Source organism: Entelurus aequoreus, linkage group LG27, assembly GCF_033978785.1.
Source record: "Entelurus aequoreus isolate RoL-2023_Sb linkage group LG27, RoL_Eaeq_v1.1, whole genome shotgun sequence".
Lineage (NCBI taxonomy): Eukaryota > Metazoa > Chordata > Actinopteri > Syngnathiformes > Syngnathidae > Entelurus > Entelurus aequoreus.
This window is the reverse complement of record NC_084757.1, coordinates 25,040,631-25,063,791: the sequence shown is the minus strand read 5'-3', so window position 1 is coordinate 25,063,791 and position 23,161 is coordinate 25,040,631. Positions and strand designations below refer to the sequence as shown.

The following is a 23,161-nucleotide window of genomic DNA, read 5'->3' as shown; positions in this document are numbered from 1 at the left end:
TACTGAACAGATGTTTATTGGGATAAGGTAAACATCTCTTCAGTATTTGAACATAAAAGTGTTTGATTGTGAGGCATTAAAAGCCGCAAAATGCAACGGCTCCAAGAGACCCACAAATGCTGGCTGAGTAACAACAATATGAACATTACACAAGGGTTAAAGCAAAGAAGTCAATGTACAAATCAGATCCACTTTAAGAGGCTGTTCAAACTATAAGTGTTTAAGTACAAAGAAAAATAACTATGATAAACGTCTTCAATATATTGAAAATAAGACATTTATCTCATTAAGTGAATGATAACTGACTTAACTATTCACCAAGATAACTGTTTTATTTAGAAAATATTGATGTAGACCGTGTTACAAATTGAAAACAAGAAGTGAAAATTTGTGTTAATACTGTAATTCATAAGAAGTGGAAAGGGGGTAGGATTAAAAATAAGCTTTGCTTCTTCCTTCTCTTTTTTTGGACATGTTGTAAAGAGAAATGAAAACCATGTGATGCATCATATTGAAACTGTATGAAAGCTAAAAAAAAAAAACTTCAACCAACCAACCAAGTCGCTCAAAAATGTCACTACCCTCATCAAGGATACAGATGGTATTCGGGGCAGACGGGTGCACGCATTAGAGGCACCATTAAGCACTTCCTGTTGTATAATCTCATGTACATCGACCAAGGAGCTCCTGTATACTGTTAACATGTTTTAGCATGTTATGTAAATACGGTCCATGCCTGGAATCAGATTTGATCGTTCAACAGTACCAGTTTAGATTGATTGCACACTTGGCTTGAACTTCAAGACGACTACTACTAGCTACTAGGTTTGTACGGTATACCAGTGTTAGTATAGTACCGCGATACTAATTAATCATATTCGGTACTATAACGATAAAGGTGAAGTTATAACACTGAAACGCCCTCAGGAAGAGGTGCTTTAAGAGAAAGTGTGAAAAGTCCAGGCCCGGGTCGGCAGTGTTTTAGCTACTTCTAAATCACTAATCCTCGCCTCCATGGCGACAAAGTAAGTTTCTTACAAGTATCATCCCTGCAGGACGAGGAATAGCTAAACATGCTTCACTACACACCGTAGCTCACCGCCGTCACAATGTAAACAAACCCCATGGGTGGAGCTACACCTGACATCCACTGTAATGATACCAAGTACAAAGCATATTTAGTCGATGCTACTATGATTACATCTATATTTTTCATCGTCACAAAATCTTTTTTCCTTTTTTTAAATATACATTATGTTTATAAACTCAGGAAATATGTCCCTGGACACGAGGACTTTCCAATATGACCAACGTATGATCCTGTAACGACTTGGTATCGGATTGATACCTAAATTTGTGGTATCATCCAAAAGTAATGTAAAGTATCCAACAACAGAAGAATAAGTGATTATTACATTTTAATAGAAGTGCAGATAGAAAAAGTTAAGAGAAATTAGGCAGATATTGCTTAGATGGCCTAGTGGTTAAAGTGTCCGCCCTGAGATTGGTAGGTCGTGAGTTGAAACCCCGGCCGAGTCATACCAAAGACTATAAAAATGGGACCCATTACCTCCCTGACACTCAGCATCAAGGGTTGGAATTGGGGGTTAAATCACCAAAATGATTCTCGAGCGTGACCACCGCTGCTGCTCACTGCTCCCCTCACCTCCCAGGGGGTGGAACAAGGGGATGGCTCAAATGCAGAGGGTAATTTCACCACACCTAATGTGTGTGTGACTATCAGTGGTACTCTAAATTTATTAACAGTAAATGAACAAGTAGATTAATAATTCATTTTCTACCGCTTGTCCTTAATAATTTGGACAAAATAATAGAATGGAAAATGACACAATAAGTTATATGGATGGATGGATGTTACTGCATATGTCAGCAGACTAAATTAGGAGCCTTTGTTTGTTTACTTACTACTAAAAGACAAGTTGTCTTGTATGTTCACTATTTTATTTAAAAACAAACTAGCAATACGAAATATATGTTTAATGTACCGTAAGATAACGCCAATAATGCAACTTTTTGTGGTCCCCTTTATTAGGAAAAGTATCGAAAAGTACGATACCAAAAATATTGGTATCGGGACAACACTTATAGCTACTACTATCTACCACTACCTATTATCATACTAGCTTCTAATACTAGTACTAGTACGAGTACTATGGGGCGACATGTCCGAGACCAAACCACAAGCTCATAAGTTCCAAGGCAGTTTGGTGTGGTTTCTCTGCAGGCGTGTAATCCTTGGCTGGCAGCAGCTTGGCCTTCAGCTCAAAGGCGGATGTTGCTGTGCTGTCCAATTTCAACCGCAGCACCACGAGCACCAATGAAAGAATAAACAGTTCCGAAAGGAGACACAAAGTGGTGATTGTGCATGAGGGGCCAATTAAGTCATTCCCTACCAGATTCAGCAGATAGTGCTTAAGGGAGTTTTTTTAGTAGTAAAATTTGGAGCAATTACTTAGGTCAGGGGTCGGCAACCCAAAACGCTGGAAGAGCCATATTGGACCAAAAATACAAAAACCAAATCTGTCTGGAGCCGCGAAAAATGAAAAGCTGTATGTATAAGTCTTATAATGAAGGCAACACATGATGTAAGTGTCTATATTAGCTATAATAGCCTACTATCAAAATGACTATGCGCCGTATAACTATTCTAAAGTATATCCACGTAATCGTCCCTAAGTAAGATATTCTGTGATTTGAAAAAAAAAAAGTTTGTTGAGATAGAGACAGACACAGGTCCGGTGGCCATGGATAAGCTGCTGACCCGTCTCCGCTCGAGATGGTCTCCTGCTGGCCCCACTATGGACTGGACTCTCACTATTATGTTAGATCTACTATAGACTGGACTTTCACAATATTATGTCAGACCCACTCGACGTCCATTGCATCCGGTCTCCCCTAGAGGGGGGGGGGGGGGGGGGGGGTCACCCACATCTGCGGTCCTCTCCAAGGTTTCTCATAGTCATTCATATTGACATCCCACTGGGTTGTGAGTTTTTCCTTGCCCTTATGTGGGCTCTGAACCGAGGATGTCGTTGTGGCTTGTGCAGCCCTTTGAGACACTTGTGATTTAGGGCTATATAAATAAACATTGATTGATTGATTGATATCTATCTATCTATCTATTTTCCGAACTACACGGCGCACCAAATATACTGTACATCTAATTTGTATGTGTAATAATAGATCATAAAATGTAATGGAAATTGCATATACGAATATACCACATAAAGTGGCAAGAAATATTTATATAATGAATAAAGCAAAATACGTACTATACCTAAAATCACTTCATACTCTTTACTGCTCGCTAGTGTTACCATATCAAAGTTATTGTGTAGAAATATGGTTAAAAAATGACAAAAGTACACTTCATTCGCTAACTGGGTTACAAAAGAGGTCAGTTAGAATAATACATAATGTTGGATAATGAGAACATACACACACTGGGGGTCACCCCACATATGGGGTCCTCTCCAAGGTTTCTCATAGCCATTCACATCGACGTCCCATTGGGGTTGTGAGTTTTTCCTTCCCCTTATGTGGGCTCTGTACCGCGGATGTCGTTGTGGCTTGTGCAGCCCTTTGAGACACTTGTGATTTAGGGCTATATAAATAAACACTGATTGATTGAGATATGAAGACCGTACGAATGAGTGTGTATCGGACACCTCGGTCTCCATAGACCAGGGGTCGGCAACCCAAAATGTTGAAAGAGCCATATTGGACCAAAAATACAAAAACAGATCTGTCTGGAGCCGTAAAAAATTAAAAGCCATATTACATACAGATAGTGTGTCATGAGATATAAATTGAATTAAGAGGACTTAAATGAAACTAAATGAGCTCAAATATACCTACAAATGAGGCATAATGATGCAATATGTACATATAGCTAGCCTAAATAGCATGTTAGCATCGTTTAGCTTGCAGTCATGCACTGACCAAATATGTCTGATTAGCACTCCCCACAAGTCAATAACATCAACAAAACTCACCTTTGTGCATTCACGCACAACGTTAAAAGTTTGGTGGACAAAATGAGACGGAAAAAGAAGTGGCATAAAACACGTCCCAGAAAGTCAGAGAAAGTTATACATGTAAAGAAACTGCGGTGAGTTCAAGGACCGCCAAAATTAGTAGGACAAAACGGCGCTCGCCAAATACTCGAATCAGTGAAGCATGTTTAATACAAACAGTGTGCTTTATAACAATTAGGGAGGTTTGTGTCATGTTTGCCCTCCTACAGAAACCATATTAACACAAAAGATAGACAACAGAGAGCCACTAGGGTGGCGCTAAAGATGCGGCTGTAGAGCCGCGGGTTGCCGACCCCCGCCATAGACGGATCCGCTCATCCATGCAGACTGGACACTGCCCGAGAGTTAGTGGGCGGCCGAGGGTGGAATTGGATATGTATTGGTTGCTTTGTTGGGTCCGCTCCTGTCTTAGGCCATGCTCCCCCCGACCCCAGCAGACGATGGCGTGGAACCCCGGAGAGGCCACCACAGTGTATATGTTTTTTTTGTTGTTGTCTTTGTTTTACTTTTGTAGCTGTATGTAGAAATGGCTTGTTGCATCAGCTCTGCTCTTCTAATGTCCTTTGTGTTCTTTGATGTTTCCCTCTTACACACATGCTTATGTGTGCTATGGGTATAAGTTTTTTTTTTCTTTTTTGGCCTCAATCTGGACCCCCTCTGCAGAGCCCAGGCTTCCCCTGTTTAGCACCTTTTTTGTAAGGGGCGCCGGAAGTTGGCAGACCCGTCAGCAATCCTGTTTTGTCTCCCTGTAATGTTTGTCTGCTCTTGAATGGGATTGTGCTGAAAATCTTAATTTCCCCCTCGGGAAATTAATAAAGTATTTCTGATTCAGATTCTGTATACTACACTTTTGTGCCCCACTGTACTGTGGTGATGTAAAAAGAGGAAGAAGGCGCAGTAGAATCAGGGATGTGCGTGGGTATCATAATGATGGTGGATGGAGACTGATGGCGAGGCTTTCCCACCTTTTTGATGATGCCACATAAAAAGTTCACACTCCAACGCGCACACTCGTCTTTCATACCGCCCACATCCGGAACCATCCGACAACTTCAATACAGAGAGTCTGTAATCTCAATGTAGTCCTTCCCGTCTATATTTTTTATTTTACCTTACTCATCCGCAAAGCCATCTCTTAACGGGTCTCTATTGATCGCAATATTTCCTCTTTATCTCTAATCAAAAGGCTGGGAAACTCTGTTGTTTAATTGATGAGGCGCTACGAGTGGGCCCACTAGCTGGCTCGCCCCGCAGAAGCAGCTCTTATTCATAATTAATAAACTACAGCTAATTATCGGAGCGGTTGCCTCGCATCATCATGGTCGTCCTACATAAGAAGAGAGGGAGGAGAAAGATTTGACTATATAGTAGCGTTGTGTTTTTCCCCCCACATGCTTATTAGCAAGTTACAATAAAAAACGTTACCTGGTAACACTTGTTCAGCTCAAAATGTCAGAAAAGGCACAGGAAGAATCAGAGCTTATTCAATTCTACCCTGTATGCATGTCTTAGCAGTTACTAATAGTTTGTTCATAGCCTGTGTTAAAACAGCACCATTTTACGAGAGAAATAGAATTTCATAATAATTAGGACAAAGAATTGAAAATAAAACAAGAGAAAGAAAAATAAACGATGAATAAACAAATAAGAATAGATCCGATTTGATTTGGGTGCGAAATTTCATCATCAGCAACTTCCACGAGGTGACATACAAAACAGTATCAAGATGCAGTGCCAGTTTTCAGAAATTTGAGAGATAACTAGAAAATGCGATTTCGGTAGAAGTTGTGTGTGAATTAGTGTTGTCCTGATACCAATATTTTGGTACCGGTACCAACATTATTACGATACTTTTGGGTACTTTTCTAAATAAAGGGGACCACAAAAAATTGCATTATTGGCTTTATTTTAACAACAAATCTTAGGGTACATTAAACATATGTTTCTTATTGCAAGTTTGTCCTTAAATAAAATAGTGAACATACAAGACAACTTGTCTTTTATTAGTAAGTAAGCAAACCAAGACTCCTAATTTAGTCTGCTGACATATGCAGTAACATATTGTGTCATTTTCCATTCTATTATTTTGTCAAAATTATTAAGGACAAGTGGGAAAAAATGAATTATTAACCTACTTGTTCATTTACTGTTAATATCTGCTTACTTTCTCTAGTTTTGGATAATATCACAAATTTGGGTATCAATCCGATACCAAGTCGTTACAGGATCACCTTTCAGAGGCGGTATTGTACCGAATATGAGTCATTAGTATCGCGGTACTATACTAATAACCCTAGTGTGAATGCAGACGAAGTCAAAGCAGAACTAAAATGCTGACAGTTAGCACGCTAGCCAGATAGCATCAGATAACAAAAAGTCTAACTCCTAAGTGTATACGTGCAAAATGAGCTACAAAAGTTAGCATGAAACGTTAGCATGAGTCAAGTATTATTTTTTTATTTTCGCTAACTGCTTATTTGCTATTACTTTTACCATCATATTTGTACATGTCGTATTTGCTGATGTTGCTCTATTGTTGTTGTTGTTGTTGTGTTTGCTGTTGTTGTTTTTGTCTCTCTGTCTAATCCCCCTCTTGTCCCCACAATTCCCCCCTCTGTCTTCCTTTTTTTCTCTTTCTATCCCCTACTGCTCCGGCCCGACTGCACCAAATGATAATATAAATACATTTAATAAAGTCAAATACAAATAAGGCAACAACAGAAGTATCCTACACTTCTCTTTTGTAAAGTACATCTGAACAGCCGATATGGGCATCTACATCAACTATATGATTTGCCTGAGAAGCTCGACAGGACATAAAAAAAAAAATAAAAAAAATAAAAAAAGAATGAGTCAAGTACCAAAAGATACGAGGTGTCACGCGCAGCTCGTTCTCCCAAGATGCAGCAGGAACTCCAGAGGCAAGGTGCCGGTAAGGAAATGTATTTATTCCTCATAAAACATTCAAAATACCAAAAGACAAGATACAAAACAAAAGAGACACGTGCCGATCGCACAGGGAGCTAAGGCAAACCTTAGCACAGGAATTGTGAGCAAAGAAATAAGGAATCATCAAGCGTAAAGCAAACAAGACAGCCAGACAGTGTGTGGCGAAAAACAGGAATAAGTAGCTCTCTGATTAGTGCCCAGGAGCAGGTGAGCGTCCCGGACACTATTAACCGCAACATGTAAGTGGGAAAAAAAACAACCATAACAACATTATGATTTGTACATTTTCAGAATGTGCTTGTTCTATTTTTAAACAAAGACAACAATCTGAAGTGGTCTTTATTTTGAAGTTATCGTGCCGTGATTTTACCAGTCCGGCCCACTTGGGAGTAGATTTTTCTCCATGTGGCCCCCGATCTAAAATGAGTTTGACACCCCTGCTGTGGATCGTTCTGCATTGACTTTGCAGATGCTGTTGATTGCAAATGATGTTATTGTCTAGTTGTAACCAAGCTTCATACTATATATTATATTATGAGTACTGTAGAAGAAAGTTTTCTGCAGGCATCCAAGTGAGACTGTACTGTACCAACTTTAGCAACCGTTTTTTCGAGTATTATGGGATATAAAATATCCTTCTTTTTTAAATTTGATATTCACTAGTTATATAAAACAGATTTCCTCCCATGTATTGATTAATATTATGACATACTGGGGCCTATTCATTATATCGAAAAAATGTCCACATGGAAAGATTTAGAAGCTTTAATTAAGAGTGTGTAAATCAATAATGCAAATGGAAACAATGATGCACGAAACGCAAACTCGTTTAATTGATCTCATGTGGTTTTTTTTTGTTTTGCAACAACAGATGCGTTCATTTATGGTTGTTCAAATAGAGCACTTTGGCTGCACACCATCAAATGCAGTTAGATTCCTTTAGTCTTTAAAGAACACTCATTTCAAGGATTATTCATACAAGCTAAAAAAAAATTAAAAAATTAAAGTTTATTTTCCCTGAGAGTTCTCACTAATTGCCAGGTTGTGAAACCAGTACAACTCGGCCCTTGTAAATCACAATATATACAGTACCACTGGGCATTACTGTAGATGATACGTTACTGTATATGTTGCCCATTTTTGCAGAATACTTTCTTCAGTAAGACACAATCACCAGTTAATATTGACAGCACTTCACTTTTCCACATTGTTATTTTACAACCTTATACAAAAATCGAATTGAAAAAAAATGGTCCTCAAAATTCTACACACAATAACCCATAATGACAAATTAACATTTTGCAAATTCATCCATCCATTCATTTTTTTCCCGCTTGTCCCTCTCAGGGTCACGGAGCAGCTGGAGCCTATCCCAGCTGCATTCGGAACAAGTAGCTGCCTCATCGCAGGGCCAACACAGATAGACAGACAACATTCACACTCACATTCACACACTAGGGCCAATTTAGTGTTGCCAATCAGCCTTTCCCCAGGTGCATGTCTTTGGAGGACGGAGGAAGCCGGAGTACCCGGAGAGAACCCATTGCAATTACATTACAAATGAAAAAATACAATATCACATGCACATTTGTAATCAGACCCTTTGCTCAGTACTTTGTTGATACATCTTTGGCAGCAAATACAGCCAGGATGTCTCCGCTTTTATGGGGCCTTTTTTAGGAACATATAGTCAATAACTCTCACCATAAATACAGAGTACAATTTACAGTGAATACATGTGATGTTATCTGCACATCTCCCTTCCTTTTGTATTCCTGACCAAACAACATGCATTTAAAGGCCTACTGAAACCCACTACTACCGACCATGCAGTCTGATAGTTTATATATCAATGATGAAATCTTAACATTGCAACACATGCCAATACGGCCGGGTTAACTTATAAAGTGCAATTTTAAATTTCCCGCTAAACTTCCGGTTAAAAACGCTTTTGGATGATGACGTATGCGCGCGACGTCACGACGGCAACGGAAATATTCGGGCCCAATGTGTCACCATACAAACTGCTCTGTTTTCATCGAACAATTCCACAGTATTCTGGACATCTGTGTTGGTGAATCTTTTGCAATTTGTTTAATGGACAATGGAGACTGCAAATAAAGTTGAAGGTGCGATCGGTGTATTAGCGGCTGGCTGCAGCAACACAACCAGGAGGACTTTGAGGTGGATAGCAGACGCGCTACCGTGAGTACAGCTTTGGCTTCCAAACATTTGATCGCTTGCCCGTACGTGCGTGTCGCTATGTGCATGTCACGTACGTAACTTTGGGGAAATATATGTTTCTTGCCGACTCTGATGGCGGCTGGGGTGTTGTCGAAGATACAACGCCCGCCGCCGCTAAGCTAGCTTCAATGGCTCGTTAGCAACATCATTGCTAAGCTTCGCCAAGCTGGAAATTATTAACAGTGTATTTACATGTTCATGGTTTAATAGTATTGTTGATCTTCTGTCTAACATTCCAGTCAGGGTTTTTTTTTAATTTAGTTTCTATCTGCATTTGAGCCTGATGCTATCACGTTAGCTCCGTAGCTAAAGTGCGTCACCGATGTATTGTCGTGGAAATAAAAGTCACTGTGAATGTCCATTTCGCGTTCTCGACTCTCATTTTCAAGAGGATATAGTATCCGAGGTGGTTTAAAATACAAATCCGTGATCCACAATAGAAAAAGGAGAAAGTGTGGAATCCAATGAGACCTTGTACCTAAGTTACGGTCAGAGCGAAAAAAGATACACCCTGCACTGCTCTCTAGTCCTTCACTCTAACGTTCCTCATCCACGAATCTTTCATCCTCGCTCAAATTAATGGGGTAATCTCTCTCGCTCCATTGTAAACAACGGGGAATTGTGAGGAATCCTTCCTCCTGTGACGTCACGCTACTTCCGGTATAGGCAAGGCTTTTTTTTTATCAGCGACCAAAAGTTGCGAACTTTATCGTCCATGTTCTCTACTAAATCCTTTCAGCAAAAATATGGCAATATCGCGAAATGATCAAGTATGACACATAGAATGGATCTGCTATCCCTGTTTAAATAAAAAAAAAAATCATTTCAGTAGGCCTTTAAAGTTTCTACATACAAGAAAATTGTTAGTGTATGTTTAGGGACTTAATTTAAAAAAATATGCACCACTAGACTAAAGAACAATTTGTTACAAAAATAAATTAAATCCACACAATAATGAAAAATATAATCGATAGATTAATTGATCCAGAAATAACCGTTTGATGCAGCCCTAAACACATTTATGAGTGTCTGTGTCAGTATTATTAACTTACAATTACATTATTTTTGTATCGTTGTCACCGTACAGTTGCTAAGACTGTTTAGCTGATTGGAGAGCTAGCTTTCGCAGCTAGTGGGTCCATGACGGGGACCTCTGTTTTGTTTGATCAGCCGTTTTACTGCCGTGTTACAGACCCCGTTTAAAAATAATTAAGGTATGTAAATAAACATTTACAAAGTGTTTCTGTGTAAATAACTCATTTCACAACATGTATATCTGCGGCTTATAGCTGGTGCGGCTGATATATGGAACATTTCTTTTTTCTTCTGAAATTTAGTGGGTGCTGCTTATATACTGATGCGTTCTAGAGTAGTGTATATGTTATGGGGGGGTTTGTTGCACCTTAAAAAGTGTTAATACGGTAAGTCCACCGGTCTACTAACATTTTCATTAATTACTATTTTTTATGTAATTGTTTTTATATTGTTTTACTTTTTTTTATTGAAGAAAATGTTTTTTATTTATTTATCTATCTTATTTTATTTTTAAAAAAAGGACCCTATCTTCACCAGACCAGGTTGTCAATGAAATTAGATTGTTAAAGGATTCTTAAAACAAGGTCCAGTCCAGATTATGTCCAGGTCGGGCTCAGCAACACACACCTTAATTTATGTACACTCAAATTAGGGAACACAACAACAGATTGTATATAATCTATAAACAAAATTACATTTTCAAAATAAGCATTTATGTACAGCCAGATTATGTCCAGGTCGGACTCAGCAACACACACCTTCATTTATGTACACTCAAATTAGGGAACACAACAACAGATTGTATATAATCTATAAACAAAATTACATTTTCAAAATAAGCATTTGAGGACTTCCCATCTTTTTTTAATGTTTTTTGGCATCATTATCGGTTTCAACCATATAACTTTCTAAAGTTAAAAAGTACTGAATAAAAACTAAAACTACCAAATTTGGAACTGTGGAAATCACCATGTAAAATCGCTAATCAGTAGCATGTCAATAACAAAGCCATATTTTGGAAAAGTGGATCCTTATTTTACTTATGTTGGAGTGTTTTTGAAGCAATTATTTTGTTGGCATTGGAAATTGCAACATCACTTAGAAGTAGTTTCGCTGAGTCCGCTCTCAGTGCTGCTGGAGTGATCGGCAAGTGCCGAAGTGCAAAGAGGGCGTGAGGTCACGTGCAACCCAGGTACTGAAACTTGGTAGGACCAGGGGAATGCCAAAAAGACAAAGAAAGTATCGGATTCGGTACTCACCCGAGTGAAGAGTTGAAGGGACACTTTGAGAGGAAAGCGACAGGTGGTCTAACTGCCTGACGATGAGGGATGAGCATCGAAACCTGGTTCCATAATAGCACACAGTGCAGCAGCAACTGAACCAAAATAAGAAGAAATTATTGATACCTTATTTCGATGCTGAATCAATTCAGACTCAGCCACCTGCAACAAATGTAGTTAAGTAAGTAATGTAGCGTTCCAACAAAAGCACACAGAGTTTGATGCTCTTTTTGAAATATTGCCAATCTTAACATGAGAACAGTTAGCCAGGAGACACACCAATAACAACACAGCACTTCCTTATTATTCACCAATGACAGTTACGGCGAGCGAGGTTGCATTCAGGAACACCCGAAATTGTGCATTACTTATCTATGAATGTTCTCATTCATCCAGGTCATTGTAATCTCAGGGCATTCAATCGATCGCAATTGGACTTCTTGGTTTGTCTTAGAAGGCGTTTCGCCTCTCATCCAAGTAGGCTTTATACAGTTCATGCTCATAGATTTTGGTTGGTCAGATCTAGTCTAGCGGCTGGTGCCAAAACCCTAAATATTTATACTCCAAAACCAGCAGGGTGTGCCTGGGCAAGGATGGTTTCGCTCTATCGTAGTGAAAAAAACAACTGTTTTGAATCAAACAAGCAATCCCAGTGTTTCCCACACATTCATTTATTTGTGGCGGCCCGCCACGAAATAATTAAGGCCGCAAAAAAAAAAAATTTGTTTTTAAAAAATATATATTTTATTTTTTTTATTTTTTATTTTTATTTTTTTGCGTGTGTCCTGTCAAGCTACTTAGGCAAATCATATAGTTGATGTAGATGCCCATATCGGCTGTTCAGATTTACTTTTCAAAGGAGAAGTGTAGGATACTTCTCTTGTTGCCTTATTTGTATTTGACCACTACTGTTTTCTGTTTATTTGTTACTGACTGTGGCAGGACACCTCTGCCTCTGTTTCACTTTATGTTGCTGGTAAATAATATGGTTGTAGTAGTAGGCTAAAGTTAAATTATTTAGTATGCACTAATTAAAGGGGCAGGGCTTTAAGAGACATTTTAGCTTTTATATTTTTATAAGATATATTTTTTGTAAGAACCACAATTAATAAATATATTTCAGTGAATAACTTATTGTTCAAATCTGTATATAAATATGTATATAAAGTGTTGTAATTATATTGTAAAATGGATGGATGGATGGACGTTTAAAACAAAACTGTTATTCATAAGTATACATTTTTTGAGCCTTTTTAGAGAAAAGCATATCATTGTAGTAAATTATGCAAATTACTCGATGATGTCATGGTGACCACGCCCATAGTCACGCCCATAACCACGCCCCCACCGCCACAGGTATCTTGGCAGTTTATGGGAAACACTGAATCCTACTGTCAAAGCCAACGACAGTTGTTGAAGTGTATTTTCTTCTCGTTAGCATTGAGGTATTGTGTGGCAGAACGATTGCTACCAGTCCAAAATAGTCGAATCCCCCATGTAAGCATTGCAGTTGTAAACAAATGGCACAACTGGCATTATGGTCCTCTCTGTGAGCAGAATGTTACAAAAACTCATGTGTTTGTTGGAGGCTAAATTGCAGAGTCTTTTAGGAATGGTTGAAAGGACAGTGTTGTACGTGGGAGACAGATGGTGTCGCAGAACCGCCTCCTCTGTTTAGGGATGGTTTTTCAACCTTGACATAGGTGGCTTCCCTCACTCCTCTTTCGAACAATTTGTCCTCTCTGTCCAGAATCTATACAATGTTTGTTCTCAAAGGAGTGCTGTTTGTCCTTGGGGTGCAGGTAGAGTCTTGGAGCCTGAAGAGTTTGTCCTATGTGTCTTTTTTTGATTGATTGAAGCTTTTATTAGTAGATTGTACAGTACAGTACATATTCAATTGACCACTAAATGTTAACACCCGAATAAGTTTTTCAACTTGTTTAAGTCGGGGTCCACGTAAATCAATTCATGGTATGGTCGGCTTAGTGGTTGTTTTGTTTCCCCAATATATGAATCAGTGCATTCATCATTACACTGGATAGCATACACCAAATTGTTTTTGTGGGTGTGGGGTGTCCGGTCTTTAGGATGCACTAGTCTCTGTCTCAGGGTGTTGCCTGGTTTGAAGTGTACTGGGATGTTGTGTTGGTTAAATATTTCTCAGATAGACTTGACACATATGGAATGACAATATTTTAGCGTCTGTCACATTTTTCCTCCTCAACCACTTTGTTCTTGTTATTTCTAGAATTGGATGCACTTTTCACAAACGACCAGTTGGGGTAACCACAGGCTTTGAGGGCTTCCCTTAAATGCCTTTGCTCTTTCTCTTTGGCCTATGGGCTGGTCGGAACATTATCAGCTCTGTGTTGTAGGGTTCTGATAACATCCAGTTTGTGTTCCAGTAGGTGGTGTAGGTCAAAAATTAGGTATTGGTCGGTATGTGTGGGCCCCTGTTCTCTCCAATGTGGACATCACAGTTCAAAAAAGGCAACTTACTGTCTTTGACATCCTCATGTGTGAACTTGATGCTTGTGTTCACTGAGTTCATGTGCTCGGTGAAGGTTTGCACTTGTTGGTTTCTAATTTTCACCCATGTGTCATCCACATATCTGTACCAATGACTTGGGGCTATTCCCTTAAAAGAGCTCAGAGCTCTCTTTTCCATGTCCTCCATGTAAAGGTTTCTTACTATGTGTTAAGGCATAGTTCCATAAAAAGGCAAATCTGTTCTGGGTTTAGTGTGGATCTATCCTGTAAGGTGTGATCCCCTAGTAGACGCTGCCCCACTGTCCCTACTGCATCCTGGGTTGGAATACAGGTGAACAGGGAGGTGATGTCGAATGAAACTAGTTTCATTTTTGTCTAGTTTTAGATCTCCGATCTTCACTAGAAAGTCAATTGAGTTGTTGACATGATGTGGAATTTTGCCAATCAGAGGTGCTAAGATGTTGGCCACATACTTAGCAATATTGTATCTCACAAAGTTAATGCTGCTGACAAGGGGTCTGAGGGGAGCCCAGTCTTTGTGTATTTTTGGAAGGCCATAAATACCAGGGATGGTTTCTTGTGGGTATAATCGGTACAACAATGCCCGGTTGATGGCTTCTGACTTTTGTAGAGTTTGTAAGTAGTCGATGATTCTTCTCTTGTACCCAATTGTGGGGTCCCTTTTGAGTATTTCATGTGTGTTTGGTAGTCAGTTGTGTTGAGAATTACTGTGCATCTCCCCTTATCAGCTGGCAAGATTGTGATGTTTTCATCCTTTCCCAGTGATGTTACCGCTTTCCTTTCCTCCAAGGATAGGTTTAGGGGTGGGGGCTTGGCATTAGAAAGAGCTGCTGCCACTTTCAACCGTATTTGCTCCCCTTCAGTTGTTTTTCCTAATGGCTGATTCTGTCGATGTGATTATATCAACTGTAGGAACCTGATGTGGAGTCATGTTAAAGTTCAAACCTTTCGTCTATACACCACCAGCCGCTAGACTAGATCTGACCAATCTAAGTCTATGAGCAAGAACTGATGAAGCCTATTCGGATGAGAGGCAAAACGTCTTCCAAGACAAACCAAGCAGTCCAGTTGCGATTGATTGAGTATGCATTACTTAGTTATTTGATTTATATCACTATCATGTTTAAATTACTAGTCTGTTCAACTTGAATGTCATAAAAGTCCATTAAAAAAACCCAACAACATTGTTTTGTTTTTCCATTTTTTTAAGTACTAGTTTGGGCACCGTTCAATCATCGGCACTGTTTTTAAAGTACTAATGTGGTACTGGTATTGGTTAAAATGTAAACTGATGATTATGCGTCTATACTCATGCATCCCAGCTTTTGGCAAGTGGCAGTCATGCCTAACAAAGGTGTCAAGGAGGAGCCAGAGCTAAAAAAAAACTAAAACTTTGGAAAAGTCTGCTGTTTGGGAACACTTGCCTTCCCTCACATGCCTCTACCTTTAAAAAAAACAGCTCTTCACTTATTTCCTAAGAAAAAAAATGCTCATTTGAGAGGCTCGAAACAAAGTGAAGGGGTGCCAATCATCTCAAACTATGTTTCTCAACATTTAATTGTTGACCCTGTTTTCCCTTTAAAATTGCAAAAGCCGTAAAAACCCCATCCGTTTTTCCCCTTCTATCATCTATGGGGGTTTTTTTTAGCCTAGGGCAGCTTAGACCTCATCCAGCCTCCATTTCCTCAAACTCCTCCGACAGTACCTACTGTCTTTTCTCGTTAACCAGGAGCTATCATGGTTTACCCAGAATGCAAAGCGTCTTCACTAAAATGCCTCAGGTCGTGGTGCCCTTGGCTTTATGTACGTAATTGAAGCCATTATACATATAAAATATCAAACTCACTGGCCGCCTCCCAACCCCATCGCCACCCATACTGGCCAGCCTCTCACTCTCACATTAATAGTTTAAATGGCGCGTTCCTCGTGAGATCAAGGACGGACTGGGGGTGCAAGGGTGAAGGGTTCAGCCGGGCAATTTATGAGTCACCTGAAGGTCAATGCTGCCCAATGACGAAGCCTCGCTAAGCAACAGTAAACACACGCATTGCTTACAGTACTTGTGAAGCTTTAATCAGAAATGTTCCTTAGAAATTTTCCTCACAGAAGCGTGAAGGCAAGTTTTTTTTTTTTTTCCTTCTCTCCACAGCAGGCTCTGGCTTCAAACAGTTCGAATAATTATTCGTCTGTTGCAATCTGCGGCAAGCAGGCAGAGTTGCTGGATAAAATGCTATCTCTGCTGACATTCTGCATCCTCGACTTAGCCGTTCACTATCTGGCAGCACAATAAATAAAATAAAATACAGTAAATGTGAGGGGGGAAATTGTCAATTCACTGGGTAAGTACATGAAAGACACATTTGGCTAATATACTGCTGTTAAAATGATTGTAGTCCTTGCACAGGATGGAAAGAGCCAAAGTTCGAGCGTCTGCTTCTGCTCAATGGTGACTTTGCTCCCATTGTGAACTCCGCAGAGCATGCTATTAGTTATCAGGGGTTGTATGTTCTATTGCTTGCAGTCCTTCCATGCCAACAACAACGATGGAAGAAGAACAAGGATCCCCTGTTAATTTGGACCGTTTTTAATTTAGTTTTGGCCATCGTCTTTTGACGAAAGTTTAGTTTTAGTCACATTTTAGTCATCTAAATTGATTTACTATTAGTCTAGTATTAGTCGACTACATTGTACAACATTTTGCATACAGTTTTGTTTTGGCGGTGGGATTTTTCTCATGAAAATTGGGATTGCGACTCGATTTGCAATCTTTATATTTTATACATATAAATGCATAAAACTGCCAAAATATCGAAATACTTTTAGACTGCCAATCGCATATACTTGTCTAAGAGCCCAAAAAAAGTCTGCGGGCTACAGAGCATTTTCTATTCGGGCTCCAGTACTCTGGAATGCCCTCCCGGTAACAGGGATGCTACCTCAGTAGAAGCATTTAAGTCCCATCTTAAAACTCATTTATATACGCTAGCCTTTAAAGGCCTACTGAAACCCAATACTACCGACCACGCAGTCTGATAGTTTATATATCAATAATGAAATCTTAACATTGCAACACATGCCAATACGGCCGGGTTAACTTATAAAATGCAATTTTAAATTTCCCGGGAAACTTCCGGTTGAAAACGTCTAGGTATGATGACGTTTGCGCGTGACGTCGATGATTGAAACAGAAGTATTTGGACACATTGTATCACAATACAAACAGCTCTGTTTTCATTGCAAAATTCCACAGTATTCTGGACATCTGTGTTGGTGAATCTTTTGCAATTTGTGTAATAAACAATGGAGACTGCAAAGAAGAAAGCTGTAGGTGGGATCGGTGTATTAGCGGCTGGTTGCTGCAACACAACCAGGAGGACTTTGAGTCGGATAGCAGACGCGCTATCCGACGCTAGCCGCCGACCGCATCGATGATCGGGTGAAGTCCTTCGTCGCGCAGTCGATCGCTGGAACGCAGGTGAGTACGGGTGTTGATGAGCAGATGAGGGCTGGCGTAGGTGGAGCGCTAATGTTTTTATCATAGCTCTGACGAGGTCCCGTAGCTAAGTTAGCTTCAATGGCGTCGTTAGCAACAGCATTGCTAGGCTTCGACACGCGGCACAGCATTAACCGTGTGGTTACAGGTCCAGTGTTTGGTTCGGTGTCTCCTGATAGTAGTATTGTTGATCTGCTGTCTATCCTTCCAGTCAGGGGCTTATATCTTTTGTTTCTATCTGCATTTAAGCACGATGCTATCACGTTAGCTCCGTAGCTAAAGTGCTTCACTGATGTATTGTCGTGGAGATAAAAGTCACTGTGAATATCCATTTCGCGTTCTCGACTCTCATTTTCAAGAGGATATAGTATCCGAGGTGGTTTAAAATACAAATCCGTGATCCACAATAGAAAAACGAGAAAGTGTGGAATCCAATGAGCCCTTTTACCTAAGTTACGGTCAGAGCGAAAAAAGATACGTCCTGCACTGCACTCTAGTCCTTCACTCTCACGTTGCTCATCCACGAATCTTTCATCCTCGCTCAAATTAATGGGGTAATCGTCGCTTTCTCGGTCCGAATCGCTCTCGCTGCTGGTGTAAACAATGGGGAAATGTGAGGAGCCCTTAAACCTGCGACGTCACGCTACTTCCGGTACAGGCAAGGCTTTTTTTTTTATCAGCGACCAAAAGTTGCGAACTTTATCGTCGATGTTCTCTATTAAATCCTTTCAGTAAAAATATGGCAATATCGCGAAATGATCAAGTATGACACATAAAATGGATCTGCTATCACCGTTTAAATAAAAAAAAATTCATTTCAGTAGGCCTTTAAATAGAGCCCCCTTTTAGACCAGTTGATCTGCCGTCTCTTTTCTGCTCTGCCCCCCTCTCCTGCGTGGAGAGGTTATTAGGTGACATTGTGCATTAGTTGGGGACGTCTCTGCGATGCTGACTTGTTTCCACTCAAGATGATCCCCTGCTGGCCCCACTACGGACTGGACTCTCACACTATTACCTAGATCCACTCGACGTCCATTGCACCAGTCGCCCGGAGGGCGAGGGGTCCCCACATCCGCATTGGGTTGAGTTTTTTCTTGCCCTGATGTGGGATCTAAGCGGAGGATGTCATTGTGGCTTGTGCAGCCCTTTGAGACACTTGGGATTCAGGGCTATATAAATAAACTTTGATTGATTGAAAGGTGCCACACATTAGAACAATATGCAATAATTTACTTGAAGGGGAACTGCAATTTTTGGGGGGAATTTTGCCCATCGTTCACAATCATTATGAGAGATAAGAAGACGGATGTATTTTTTAAAATGCATTCGAACTCGAACCGGGGTTCTTATGCTTTTTGACCTCGGGGACCAACTTCTACTCTACAGAAATACTATTCAATATTTGTATGCATCCTACTTACAGATTAACAGGAAAGACATTGTCAAATGATATGAAAGCATGAGTTAATCACAAAGATTGTTATCAAGGCAAAAATAAATAGTAATCAAATAGACTGCAAAAGAAAAGACTCATAAAAACTGATAAAAATAAATAAATTCACATACCGCAGTGCTAAAATACATTTTATCTAAATTAATAATAAATAATAATATATATGGTTCTTAAATAAACTGTCAATAAAATTAAAGTGCAAAAATAAATATTCACCACTTTAGTCATAATTTAATTATAATAATAAACTAGAAATTAGGTTGAAGACGAAAATTAATAGTCAACAAATTTAATACTGAGACAATTATTTATCCTAGAGGAAACCAAGGGCAGCAAACACAAAAAACAGACCGCTGCATCAAAGTGCAGACAAAGGAGTAAAAACAGGATAAGTGATAACTATGGCCGAGCAAGTCCGACAATGGCGAGTAAAGCTGTGTTGATAATTCGCCCAAGCCTGTGCATCGGTTGGGGACATCTCTGCGCTGCTGACCCGTCTCCGCTCGGGATGGTTTCCTGTTGGCCCCGCTGTGGACTGGACTCCCGCTGATGTGTTGGATCCACTGTGGACTGGACTTTCACAATGTTATGTCAGACCCACTCGACATCCGTTGCTTTCGGTCTCCCCTAGAGGGGGGGGGTTACCCACATATGCGGTCCTCTCCAAGGTTTCTCATAGTCATTCACCGACGTCCCACTGGGGTGAGTTTTTCCTTGCCCGTATGTGGGCTCTGTACCGAGGATGTCGTTGTGGCTTGTACAGCCCTTTGAGACACTTGTGATTTAGGGCTATATAAATAAACATTGATTGATTGATTGATTGATTGAAGCTCCCAGTCAGGTTATCCTAACAGAGCAATCAAAGATGCCATATTCTACTATTTTTCACCAATTTTAAATAAGTCTCAAGAGGTCCCAAAATAGTTTATTTGAAGTGTCTATTCGGAATTATGACAAAAGGACATCTGCTGATTGGAGTAAGCGTTGCTCTGGTTTGTCGACAAATTGGAAGTCTTCAAAGTACCCCAAAGCTGCCACAAATGGTTGGAGGATGCGGGAAGAACTGTGGACACTTTGTGATTTGGATAACATCGGACTGTCTGCCCTGCAGGATGAATTTAAGAACCAGTCATCGACAATTTAGAGTGAAAAGCACATTTTATTTTCACTCGCATATAAAACATTCTAACTTGGATTGTTTCCCTGGCTTCGAGACTCTCCCAAACGACAGTGCGGCGCAGACACAACAAACTCCCTTCTTGTCTCTCATGGACACACACTTGTTGTTGTTGACTTTGGACTGACTGACGGCTGCAACAACACTAAGGCCGCGGAACAGAGACAAGCGGCAGGCTTACACACACACATGCATCCGCAAAAAATATACTCCACACACATACCTCAACCCCCATCCAACGCCCTTGACGCGAATCCCTTAGGAGTGATGGACGGCTGCGCAGCGCCTGAAGAGCTGCAGCCTGCCACCGTAGCCCCCACTCCCTCCTCTCGAGTTGTATGTTGTAATATGTATATGTGCTTTGCTATGGAGTTTTTTCCAACTCCAGACTGGGCCCCCTTAGGAGCCCAGTGTAGATTGTATTTTTTTACTCATCCTCCCCCCGCGTTTACCTTTTTCCAATCTTTTACAGGGCGCCTTTTGGCGACCCATCAACGTTCCTGTTCTGTAACCCTGTACACTGTCTAATCGTGAACGGGTTTGTGCTGAAAACAAAATTTTGTGGTACTTGTGCAATGACAATAAAGACCTACCTACCTACAGTCGTGGTCAAAAGTTTACATACACTTGTGAAGAACATAATGTCATGGCTGTCTTGAGTTTCCAATCATTTCTACAACTCTTATTTTTTTGTGATAGAGTGATTGGAGCACATACTTGTTGGTCACAAAAAACATTCATGAAGTTTGGTTCTTTTATGAATTTATTATGGGTCTACTGAAAATGTGACCAAATCTGCTGGGTCAAAAGTATACATACAGCAGACCTGGGCATTCTGCGGCCCGCGGGCCGCATCCGTCCCTTTGTGCGTCCCTGTCCGGCCCGCGTGAGGCCAATTATAAATTACAAAATAAATTTAAAAAAGTATCTATGTCGAGTGTGCAATACAACGGTGCTGCTTTTGTTTTGAAAATCGTTATTTGTATTACTTCCGTGTGGACGTATGCGTGATTGTGAGTGAATGTGAACAGCTGCAATTACAAAATAAAGTTGAAAAAACATCTATGTCCTGCGCGCAATACAACTGTGCTGCTTTTATTTTGAAAAGTATTATTTATGGGGGTGTGTCCGTGTGTAACCTGCGAGTGAAGGTGCACATGCAGCGACAAGTGATGCACGGTTTACACCCGAGACGCCAAAAAGAGAAAAGTTGATGAGGAATGCCGTGTTTTCAACAACACATGAACTGCCAAGCAACGTCCCCTCACCTAAGGTGCGTGCCTGCGCAATTGCGCACTGCTCAAGCGTCCGCTGCGCGCAGCAAGTATATGCCGCGCACCAAATCAAATCCCATCTGAATTCTAAACAAAATAAACATATTTATTCTATGGAATTTTGCAATGCAACTTTGAGTGACAGTGACAACAAGCGGCCCTAATGGTGTTCGTCAACACCGTTCAATTGAACACCGTTCAATTATTGTAACGTCTATCGAGATGCTTCGAGGACAGGAATTATATCGATCACTTTATTGAACAAAACTGTTTATATTCGGACATAACCACACCAAAAACATGAGTAAAACAATTCTATCTCGAAAAACTAGTCATTTTCTGCCGTACAAACCAGGCCAAAACCAACTTGTCATCTGTCACCAACACGCATAGCACTAAACCACTGGTGCGTTTAAGGCCACACAAAAAGTCGGACAACTCAAACACCACACAAAGTTACACTATGACTCCTCAGTCATACGCGTGCTTATTTTACTGTCATTTATTATTAATGTTAATTTATATATATTAGTCATGGAATGCTGTTACACACACTATGTTGAAGTATTACTATTATTATTATTATTATTATTATTTATCTTACGGTATACATCAAAAATAATATTGAGCAAAATTTAATTGAAATATAGTCTATGTGGCCCTCCAGCAGTGCTCGGGTAGCTCATGCGGCCCCCGGTAAAAATTAATTGCCCACCCCTGACATACAGCAATGTTAATATTTGGTTACATGTCCCTTGGCAAGTTGCACTGCAATAAGGCGCTTTTGGTAGCCATCCACAAGCTTCTTGACAAAATTGGTGCAGTTCAGCTAAATATGTTGGTTTTCTGACATTAACTTGTTTCTTCAGCATTGTCCACACATTTAAAGTGAGGAATTTGGGAAGGCCATTCTAAAATCTTAATTCTAGCCTTTACCAATTTTGACGTGTGTTTGGGGTCATTGTCCTGTTGGAACACCCAACTGCGCCCAAGACCCAACCTCCGGGCTGATGATTTTAGGTTGTCCTGAATAATTTGGAGGTAATCCTCCTTTTTCATTGTCTCATTTACTCTCTGTAAAGCACCAGTTCCATTGGCAGCAAATGAGGCCCAGAGCATAATACTATCACCACCATGCTTGACGGTATACATGGTGTTCCTGGGATTAAAGGCCTCACCTTTTCTTCTCCAAACATATTGCTGTGTATTGTGGCCAAACAGCTCAATTTTTGTTTCATCTGACCACAGAACTTTCCTCCAGAAGGTCTTATCTTTGTCCTTGTGATGTCAGATGAAACAAAATTTGGTCATATTTTCAGTAGACCCATAATACATTCATAAAAGAACCAAACCTCATGGATGTTTTTTGTGACCAACAAGTATGTGCTCCAATCACTCTATCACAAAAAAATAAGAGTTGTAGAAATTATTGGAAATTCAAGACAGCCATGACATTATTTTCTTTACAAGTGTATGTAAACTTTTGACCACAACTGTACCTTAGCCAAAACTTGATGCTGGACAGTATACACTTTCAACTAGGAAGAGACGTGCGTCTGTAGCTTTAAAGGGGAACAGCACTTTTTAGGGGAATTCTGCCCATCATCCAAAATCCTTAAGAACACACATCTTTCTTTCTTATGTGCGTTGTCTATAGTGAACAACTGCTTGTACCAAGTGGCTAACA

General features: G+C 40.1%; 1 protein-coding gene across 1 annotated transcript in view; it reads right to left on the bottom strand.

The window, feature by feature from the left end:
* Nucleotides 1-23,161, bottom strand: part of sema6bb (sema domain, transmembrane domain (TM), and cytoplasmic domain, (semaphorin) 6Bb) — a 521,655-nt gene that overhangs the window by 349,324 nt on the left and 149,170 nt on the right. Inside the window, exon 3 of the mRNA XM_062039291.1 lies at nucleotides 11,546-11,661. Coding sequence (XP_061895275.1) covers nucleotides 11,546-11,622 — 77 coding nt within the window. The 5' untranslated portion in view covers nucleotides 11,623-11,661. The remainder of the gene's footprint in view (nucleotides 1-11,545; nucleotides 11,662-23,161) is intronic.